Below are 11,221 nucleotides of genomic sequence, written 5' to 3' on the forward strand. Positions count from 1 at the left end.
AAAAAAAAAAAAAAAAAGCCCAAACTCGAATATAATTTATCCTCATTTAGTGGGATTATTATGATAAAATATTTATTCAAACACTGCAAGCCTTTCCGTTGATAATATTAACCCTGAATACTATTTAAATGAATATCTTTATAAAACGTGTTTTTTTCCCCTCAACCCATGATACATTTAAGCGTTTAATAAAGTTTCACCGAGTTTAAATATCAGTATCTATCATAAAATAATTATTCGTAGAAAATTAGCTTAAAGAAAAAAAAAAACATTTTCACACTTGTAAGGCACCATACAGAATATTCAACCAAATTAAGTATAAAATAATATAATTATTTAACGCGTGATAAAATATTGATAATAAATGAATATCCTACAATAAATAAATAAAACTCACTTTTATTATTATTGCGACTGTGGGGTGATGGCGGATGATGGCGACGATGATGCTGCAGTGCTGGAGATGGGCGTTGTATGTGGTTGGACTGATGAAGACGACTAAATTATAATTCACTGCAATTTAATTAACTTAATGACAGCAGAGACACTAACACCCCACCACCCCCCCCCCCCCCTTGATCACGCTATATTCGACCGCAACGATCCTTGTGCGTGTGAAAATGGCCCTGCATCGGCATACTTTGACGGGCGGGCGGAACAATGGCACCCCATTATCCGATAAACATTATTAGCGATACAGCAATAATTGCAGTGATTGCATACTTTTTTTTATCGCGTTCCTTGTCTGGTGCACGTGGGATCAAATATCACACATACCGTCTCGCCGCACATATATATATATATATATATCGATAATATTAGTGCTGATGAATGATGATCGAACAGTGCAATATGCATTGTTCATGCATTACCGCACGATTATGGTACTATGTTGTATGTGTATGTAGATGTGAACATTTTCGTTCAAATAAAAAACTCTACGACTGTATAATATAATATGTATGTGTTTATTCATTAAAATATAATATTATTTAGAAAAATTAAACATTATAATATCATATAAAATCAAAAACAAATATTATTCTACGAATTATTTATAAGCCATCTGCGCAATGCATAAACTCTATGATATGTACATTGTGTGCGATCTAAGTCCATGTGATATATACAGCACGGAGATCCAAGGTCATAGTTTTCAACCCGATTGTGAGAATAGTTAATATTATAATTAATAGAATTATTATTATTATTATCATCGTAATTGTCGTCAGTAGATGACATATAAAGTCGATCCAGCTGATTTAATCTAGGACAGTCATGATCCACGCCCAAATCGATGACATCGACTTCTGGAATGAAATCTTGTATAATCTTACGTTTTTCCGCACCCTTGACGTAGACACACTTGAAATGTAGTGATTTTAAAATTCTATCGATTTGAGAATATTCCACGTCACCGCAACCCAATGAAAGCTGATGATAGTTACGGTACAACCACATATTCACCGCTTTACTTTTAGCCGTACACGGTGTTTGATTGTGTTTGAAAATATAATGTTGACTACCGCGGTTGTTTACATCGAGAATTGACATTTCTTTTATAAGATATTTAAAATTCAAACCTAGTATGCATTGAATATCTATGATAGCCGACGCCATAATCCACTTCGTCGAGAGTTAAATACAGCTATATATAACTATATATATATATATATGACGCGTCTTACGGCTAACAGGTTACGGATCAGACTGTTTCGAATTCTCTGCGAATCTGTCCTCGAGTATAATTATTCTGGCATACGCATGAGCCAGCGAGACTTTTAAATCTTTAATGTGTTTATTTACATCCTCTATGGACTCAATGCATGATTCGATTTTGTTATTATTTTCCAAAAAATATTTATCGTTCGCCTGCGCCGATCCGATTGTTCCTAGTCGAATTATTTGCATTTCGTTCGCTATAGGACTCGGTCGCCGAACGATGATATTTTTTTATCGTTGGCCGTGATTAAGTTAGTGTGTAAACCTAATTCATTGGTAAACTTTTAATCAAGCTTCGTGATTTTTGAATAATTTATTCCAATCAAATTAACGTGCGAAATGAGTTCTTCCTCAAATTTTTCTCTCATGTCGGCGATTGTCTTATTCAATTGACTAGACGGTGACCCCCCGAACACATCCATGATGTCGTGATAACTGCACTTATATTCTAAGATCGGACTTATTTATCCAACTATTATGCTCGTCGGTAAAACCTAACCAGCGGACGAACACTCGTTGGCCTTTGGTGCGAATTATTTTTTCCACTAGATAATCATCAGATAATTTCGTTTTACGTATTTCTTCGGCGTAGAAACCGCCGGCTATCGGGTTACCCGTATAATCCTGCAATATGAATGTACACGGCGTAGTCTTGTTCACTTTAATAATTGTAAATATTTCGGTAGACCAATTGGGTAAATATCCTTTTGTGAAAACACCCTTGTATACGCTTACGCGGACTTTGTCGCCCACGATAAACTTGATTTTTGTGGTTTTGGCGGCAACGTATTTTAATTTTACGCGTGACGGGTCGTCGTTGGCTTGTTGCGGTGTCACACCAATCGTACTATGCACCGTTTTATTATAGTCATTAATTAACTCTGGTAAAATAGACGTCCAATCATGAGAACCTCTGCTAGTGAATTGTCTAAACATTCGAGCTTTTAAAGTCCTGTTAAATCTCTCCACGATCGAAGCCTTTAAAGCACTGAAAGTGCTATACATTTTTATATTATACTTGTCTAATAAAGCCTCGAAATTTTTATTGTAAAATTCGCGCCCCCGATCGACATGTAATAGGTTAGGTCTATTCTGTGCAAAAATACCACGACTAGCAGCCTTAGACACTTCGTCACCACGTTTAGTCCTCAATGCGATTCCGTAAGCGTATTTTGTGTAACAATCAATTACGGTCAATATATAATTATAATTTTTATTGACGTCGGAGTATTGGTGCATGTCGACTAGGTCCGCTTGGTATAAATCGTTTTTACCGTAAACAATGACGTGACGACGTGGGTATGTCCTTCTCGCCGCTCCGTGAAGTTCAGCCGCGATCTCGTGCTTAGACATTCGGAATTTTTTTCAATATACCAGCCTCGACCAATTCTTCACAAATCGAGATTATCTCGTTACGAACACCCGTATTACCGGCCGCGAGAGACGAATACAATAATCGTAATCTATCGACCAGCTCATTAGGATCGTTCCAATATACAATATTATGTTTCTGTAATCGTATATTTATACCACTACCGGACTTTTTGTCCTTGGCCTCGAACAGTTTTGAAATTACTTTCATATATTTCGCCCCTATGGAACTGCGGATACACGTACCATCTGCTGTCATGTGTGCCGATGTCAGAATTAAAATACGCTTATATGCACTTAAATCCTCATGCGAATATTTTTCAGCCGCTGCAGCTGGGGACTTGGCGAATAATAACTCGATAAGTCCGGGCGTTATGGGATAAAAACCGGCATCATCTTCGATATGCATTTCATTATCAATAAATTTAATTTCTTTGTTACCCAAAACATATTCGCCAGTTCTTAATTTTTTAGGTGCGTATACTTTATCTAATTCAACTGTCGGCCACTGTTCGTATAGTTCATTCAAATCGTATTGCACCGTAAGCGAGGATGGTGATGATGATGATGATGATAAGGCTGTGGAATGTTTTTTATAGAAATCCGGCAATGATCGTTGTGTTGACTGACGCGACGTCGTTGATGCTGCGGACGGCGGTGTGGTGATCGGTGATACGTGTGGTGGTGGTGATGGGGGCGGGTGCACCGATGAATGCGTGCGGGGGGTACCGATATTGTCTCGTATTTTATTAAGAGGATCGATAATAGAACTGAGTGTATTATTCACTAATGATTCGGTTTCAAAACGGCCGGTTTTCAGCGCATGATATTTTTTTTTTATATTCATTCTCGCTTGAATAATATCCGCCAATAACGACGGTGACGGTGACACCGACGGCAAGTTGTTGTGGTTGTTGTTTACCTTTCCCATGATACCGGGCAAATGTGCTATATTTCGACGTACCAGCTTATTATATAACAACATATGTATCGAACCCGTGTCTATAGCGACCGTTATCCCGCTCGTGCTCACTGCTGATGATTATTACACGTCTATTAGATTATGCCTGGATCTCGAAAAGTACGATCGAATGATATTGTGGTTCTCTGTTATCACGTCGTCGAATAGGAAAACTGAGTTCGGTAGAGCTTTCTCGGGTGATATCACCGTTTCGTTGTCATTGAATTTGAATAAACTATACCCGGAACGTCGGATAAAATCTTATCCAGCATGATATATTTGGCCTGATGTAGTGTTTTCGAATAAATATATACATTCTCGAATTTAATCCCGTTCTCGTGAACCAACAACGTGAAAATAAGATTTCGTTTTCCCGCACCCCGACGGCCCTACAATCAACGCCCTGATAGAATTCGGAAACAACGGCCCATGCTTAGGCGGTAGCTTCTCGATATCACTATTGCATAGCGATAACGGATCGATATTATCCACTTTGAGTTTTATGTCTTGCCCGATGAATCGCATTGTATAAATACGCGTGCCGATCGTGCGATGTGCTCATATAATGTTACCACGTCGGAAGGTCAAGTCCAATAGCGGTGCGGGTCTGTTGAACACTATAATAAATAGATTACCATTCGAATTACATTTACCAGGTTATCAGTACTGCGGACCTGGGACTAATTTAGAAAAAAGACTTGCTCTCGGACAGACCAGCATAAACGGTCTAGATTCCGCGTGTAGAGACCACGATATAGCTTACGAGAAAAGTAATTCTCTCTCCGAACGTAGTGCAGCGGACAGTGTTTTGGAAGAGCGAGCTTGGAGCAGAGTGGGCGCGAAAGACGCCAGTTATAAGGAAAAAGCTGCCGCGTGGCTTGTAACCACTGGTATGAAGGCTAAACGTAAAACCGGTGCTGGATGCGGGTTCGGTAATATTGTCGGCGCGTGTAAAAAAGCGATTAAAAAATCGATTAAAACGTGCCCGTCAACGCCGATATGGGTAAATTAATTAAATCGGCGGTATGTGTTGCACGAAAACATGTGAAAACACACAGGAGCGTTCGATCGAGAAAAAATAAAAATAAACTACCTCGTGTGATCAAAGTCCCTAAAACCGGTGGTGCACTAGCGTTAATCCCTATATTGGCTGGACTTTCGGCGTTGGGTTCGCTGGCGGGCGGGGTGTCTAACATCGTGAAGACAATACGCAGTATAAGGTCGAACAGCGGATCGCCTATAAAATTAGGTAAAGGCATGTATCTAAATCCACATAAAAGTGGTGGGGGTTCATATACTATCACCGGGAAATCGAGTGTTTGCGGTTTGCGCAAAAGCACCGGTAATGGGTTGAAGAAGAACAAGGTTGCTGTTAAAAGGAAAAAAATATCATCGGCAAAATTAAAAAATAAAAAATCAGTGTCCACAGTTCGCAAATCGAGAAAATCGTCGAGAACAAAAAACTAATTTTACCCAATCGCGCTCTTTATGATTTCGAAATTGTTAAATACGCTAAATTTAAGAAAATACGCCATTTCAGAAGTGTATATTGCATAGACAGGTTGCCCGCCGCCGGACCTAATCACATGGAAAGCGCGGTTGTTAACCTCGACTTTGAAAAAAATAAAGGCACGCATTGGGTGTGTTATAAAAAAATCGGGAAATCAGTTTTTTATTACGACAGCTACGGCGACCTTCGTCCGCCGCCGCAATTAGTGAAGTATTTCAAAGGCTGTGTTATCGAATATAATTATGAACGTCATCAAGCATACAATACTTTCAACTGTGGACATTTATGTTTGAAATTTTTAACCGATAAGCAATAATTACAATATTATTATTATTAATATATATATATATATATATATATTATTATCGTCGACAACATGCCGTCTCAGACACTATTACTGTGTGGAAACAGCTCCGAATTAGAATGTCATTTTTTCCCACCCATAGAAGTGGGTGACAAATCTGAAATCGGACTTCTAAGCATGCAAACATATAATTCTATACCTAACGTCGAGAATGGGTGCGATACTCTGCATATTATACACGGTGAACAGTCGGAGATCGCAAAGATTAAAATACCTACTGGGTGTTATGAAATAATTGTTTTAGAAACTAAAATACGTGAACTCTTAAAGGAAATCGACGTGAACTATTTTAGTTTATCGAATAATAGCAGCACATTGAAATGTACTATGCATTGTAATAGTGACATCGATTTAAACGTCAAAGATAGCATCGTGCCGTTATTAGGCTTCGATAAGCGTACTTTGGTACGCAATCATAGACACGAGTCCGATCACGTAGTGAAAATTATGAACGTTAATACGATAAAAGTCGGATGTAACTTGGCTTTAGGTTCATTCAACAACGGACGGCAATCGCATACGATACATGAATTTTATCCGATCGTGCCACCCGGTTATAAAATAGTTGAAATACCGAAATATAGTGTGTTGTATAAACTGAAAACAAATACGATTGATTTCGTGCGAGTTTCATTGAACGATCAAAACGGGAAGTTAATTAATTTCCGCGGCGAAGCTGTGAACATCAGACTGCTTATAAAAAATGGGTTTGAAATTTAATGACGTTAAATATGCTACGAACAATAGTGAGGCACGCATTAAACCAGTGGCCGTTGACAGGCACACACTACAACACGTCACAGCTGTTCGTAAAAAAGTTAATCGTAATAGTAAAAAAAAAAAAAAAAAACAAAACGCTGACGCTCGATAATTGTAATTTTTTACGTTTGATCGCAAACAAATAGTAATTTTTTATTTGTTTTACTTTATATTATACATAAACACTATGGATAAATCGTTCTTAGACGTGGGTGGTGCGTATGTAAACGAATCACCAATTCGGCAAATGTTTGTACATTCTTTCCTGCCATTTTCCATAAGTGCACTGGACAATGGGGACGAAATCCGTATCGCAATTCAAAATCGGGACGCGCATACGCTGCCGAGTGAAAGTTATATCTATATCGAGAGTAAAATAACGCAGCCCGAAGGAATGAAGACAGTAATAAGCTTAGCCCATAACGGGTTAACGAATTTATTCAACGAGATGAAATACGAGATAAACTCTATCGAAGTACAATGGGTTAAAAAAACCCGGTATAACCAGTGCGATGAAGGGCTATTGCTCGTATTCGCCTGCCGACGCGAATATCATGCAAAATGCTGCTTGGGATATCACTGGCAAGAATGCTAATTTCGTTAAAGACGGTTCGTTCAGCGGATGTATACCGTTAAAGCATGTTTTCGGTTTTTGCGAGGACTTCAAGCGAATACTGGTGAATTGTAGCCAACAATTGATTTTGAATAGATCAATGTCAGATCTGAGTTCATTACATTTCGCTACCGTTGTTGGGGAGGAAATTACTAGCACGTCATTTAAGACTCTGGTGAAAGAAGTCAAAGTACAGCTGACGCGAGTGTCGTGGAAAATACCTGTTATTAAAGTCGACGATCGAGAGAGATTGAAACTGTTGAAAATCGTTGATAGCAAAAAAATGCTAAATTGTGCTTTTAGGAACTGGGAGTTGTGTGAGTACCCCAACTTACCGCAGACGAGCAAACACTCTTGGATGGTGAAAACATGCTCACAGGTAGAGAGACCTAGGTGTTTAATAATTGCTTTTCTCACGAATGTACCCGGTACTGTGGCAGACGGTTATAACGTCGATTACGATGCGTGCTCGCTGACAAACGTCAAAGCATATATTAACTCTATCGAATACCCGTATGAAGATTTCAATGAAAGTTTCGATAAAAATCTGTTCACCATGTTCTACCAGAATTACGTCGATTTTCAGAAACATTATTACGAGCGATTTAACGCCCAACCGTGCCTTACGAGGGAACAGTATAAAGAGTTGGGCCCATTTATCTGCATAGATTGTTCGCGTCAAAACGATGACGCCAAGACTTCGAGTATCGATTTACGTATTGAGATTGAGGCATCCAATAATTTCCCAGCCCATACGTCCGCCTACTGTCTAGTCATACACGATCGCATTGTTCAATATAATCCATTTACGGGCGAAGTGAGAAAAATATAATTCATGTACACCTCTATATTATATAATGTGTATATATTGTATTAATGTTTTTCCATTAAAATGTTTACTGCTATTATTTTACGATTGAATTATAATAATTATAATTATAATTATAATATAATATAATATAATGTATCGTACGATATCTGATATCCGTATTAATAATGTTTCTGGAATAAACAATAATAATAATAATAATAAATATAACGCGTTTTATTTTTTCCTATATAATATCATAATATATTATACAGTGATTTTGACAGTGCATATGTGTATAGTAATAATAGGTATAAAAATATTATTTCACAATAATACAAGTAACGTACAATAATATGAATGCAATGTTATGTAACAATATAACAACGTATACATATATATATATATATATATTATAATATATTATATTATGCCTAGTCAACTATTAATTTTCCTATATCCCTGGCCGGCGGTTGAATGCACCGTGTGGAATTCGGTGGACAGCGGCACATCAATAGTTTGTATAAGAAAACATCGCTGACCCGTCAATTTCTTCGAGTCTGATCGGCTGTAAAAATAACGTATGATATATTATAAATTATAATATAGTATAATATAATATAATAATATATTACCCATTCGATGACGTCAGCGGTGGCGGTGGCGGCGGCGGCGGCGGCGTCGTCGATCGGATAGTCTGTACTGTTTTCGCGCATTTTCTTGTGCCAACACTCGGCGAGCTGTTTGTGTGCAAACAATTTGATCTGGTTCGTGAAACTGTATTCATTTTTCGGGACGATATTCAGTGTCGATAAATCGCTGTGGATATTGCAGATGATCGCTGTAATTTCTTCAACTGACGAGGATTTTTCTACGGGTACATTTGCGTATAAATACGTGGCCATAAGATCAGTTTGTCCCATCACCATGTGACGTACAATACTACAATGTTAGATTTTTGGGCGATAACCTCGTTGATAATCCATTGCATGTCTTGGAGCTTTAATAGATTTCTTCTGCTCAATAATACACGGCGCCCTTGCTGGTGGTGGGATTCGATAACCAGCATATTATCACCGCGATAACTAATTTTGGACAGTGTGATCGTCTCGTCCCGGAGTAATAGTTTTTCGCGGCTTTTAACCGGAGGGTCGGTTATAATCGACAGAATATGCCCCATCAACGAGTAAAGGCGACGTAAGAAATCGGCTGTTATACATACGAACCGCGATGGCGCGATTATCCGGATAGATACGTTGAAATCTTTGGACGGGTCGAGCCCGATGCTGATAGACTTGCGGCCTAAAAAGTCTATGACGAAATCAGTGGTATCGATTGACTCAACGAGCTGCATATCCCCATCTAGTCGCAGTTGAATGTCACGTTCCGTCGTCATTTATTGTTTATTATATTAAGTTTAACTATGAAAAGTAATATTGAAACACTGCTGCACTCGGTGAACGTCGAACAGCTGCATCGGTAATGATCTACGATTATCATATATCTCGGTCGTGTAAATGACGTTTGCATGCGAATTAAAAATAATAATAATAATTATCTTAGTCAATAGATTGTCCACGGTAAGCGCGAATATGCCGCGAATTATATGGGTGTAGACTTCACTGCTGAATACGCCGCGTATGCACATTCCCGCCGATCGCGCAGGATGAATGCAATATAATTTTTCAACGCATCGACACATTAAATGAGCTTATGTTGTATAATATATAATATTACTATATATGTATAGAGTATATACTTTAGTGTATATAGGTATATACTGTAGTATGTTAGAGTATATACTTTTGTATATATAGGTATATACTATAGTATGTATAGAGTATATACTATAGTATGTTAGAGTATATACTTTAGTATATATAGGTATATACTATAGTATGTATAGAGTATACACTTATGTATATATAGGCATATACTATAGTATGTTAGAGTATATACTGTAGTATGTTAGAGTATATAGAGGAGTATATAAGAGTAATAAGAATAATGAAAAATAAAGAAAATTTAAGATAAAAAAAAAATATAGTTTATAATATACATGCTTACAGATTGTTAAAATCAGCTTCAGATTTGATGCGGGTTGTTTTCGATCCATCATCTTTTTTAACTAATATATCTGCATTATTGATCCAGACATACTTGTATTGTTTTTCTTTGCAAATGTTTCTAGTTTTAAAGAATAATAATCTTCTTGTCTTTGTAAGTCTTTCATTGACGTAAATTTTTTACTCGGAAGACCAACCTTTTGCAATCATGTTAGCAGTAAAATTATTATTTTTTACTTTGCGTATAAAATCTTTTTTCATAACAGAAGTCTTAAGGTCAGCAATTAAAATTCCTGCACCATCACCCGGGGTATTTATTCTATAGGCGGAGTTAACAATTACGTCTGAATTTGCTTTTGTAGCTATGAGTTGAACTATGTCCAAGCAATTTTCATTTTGTGTTTTAGTTATTCCCTTTATCTCAACACTATGACCGAGATTAAGTTGCTCTAAATCATCGATTTTAGTTTTCAAAATATCTATTTCATCACCTAGTCTTTTATTTTCTATAATAATCTTTTTGTTTTCTGATTTTAGATTTTTTATCTCATCTAGCACTGAGTCAATTTTTTTATTGAAATCATCAAATTGAGCTCCCATAAAATTAATCGATTTTATAATATCTTCTAATTTATTATCAAACATTTTTGAGGTATTAGTCTCAGAGACTTTAGTTTTAGTAGTATCCTTTTGACATAAAGAGCACAAAAAACGTGATTTAGAATTCTGTGTTAATTTTTTGAAATTTGCTTCAGAATAACCAGCACAAAAAAAATGTATATGATTATTACAGTTTTTGCATTCAATCGAGTCTTCTTTACGAATGAGATCTACTTGACATATATTACAGCGAATGGACATTATTGTATGAATAATTTTAGAAATGAATATATTGTGTAATGACTAATGAACAAACAGTATAATATTCTTAAATTCTTTAGGCTTAAAATATTAAATATAGTAGTACAAAATACCTCAGATAGCTTTTGTCGCTATTGATAATTCAATTACGATAAAGACTAACGACGACTGAGAAATACTATCGCC

The 11,221-nt window shown here is 36.8% G+C and overlaps 2 protein-coding genes across 2 annotated transcripts; both read left to right on the plus strand.

Moving 5' to 3' along the window:
• The first annotated feature begins 4,146 nt into the window (after nt 1-4,146).
• On the plus strand, nt 4,147-5,081 carry LOC115034625. Its single transcript, XM_029491938.1, has one exon. It carries the CDS (start codon nt 4,620-4,622, stop codon nt 5,064-5,066), a length of 447 nt encoding a protein of 148 aa, XP_029347798.1. The 5' UTR covers nt 4,147-4,619; the 3' UTR covers nt 5,067-5,081.
• Nucleotides 5,082-7,199: 2,118 nt separating this feature from the next.
• Nucleotides 7,200-8,132, plus strand: LOC103308925. Its single transcript, XM_008183208.1, has one exon. It carries the CDS (start codon nt 7,200-7,202, stop codon nt 8,130-8,132), a length of 933 nt encoding a protein of 310 aa, XP_008181430.1.
• The last annotated feature ends 3,089 nt before the right edge of the window (nt 8,133-11,221 follow it).

The sequence above is a fragment of the Acyrthosiphon pisum genome, unplaced genomic scaffold (genome assembly GCF_005508785.2).
Source record: "Acyrthosiphon pisum isolate AL4f unplaced genomic scaffold, pea_aphid_22Mar2018_4r6ur Scaffold_16;HRSCAF=65, whole genome shotgun sequence".
Lineage (NCBI taxonomy): Eukaryota > Metazoa > Arthropoda > Insecta > Hemiptera > Aphididae > Acyrthosiphon > Acyrthosiphon pisum.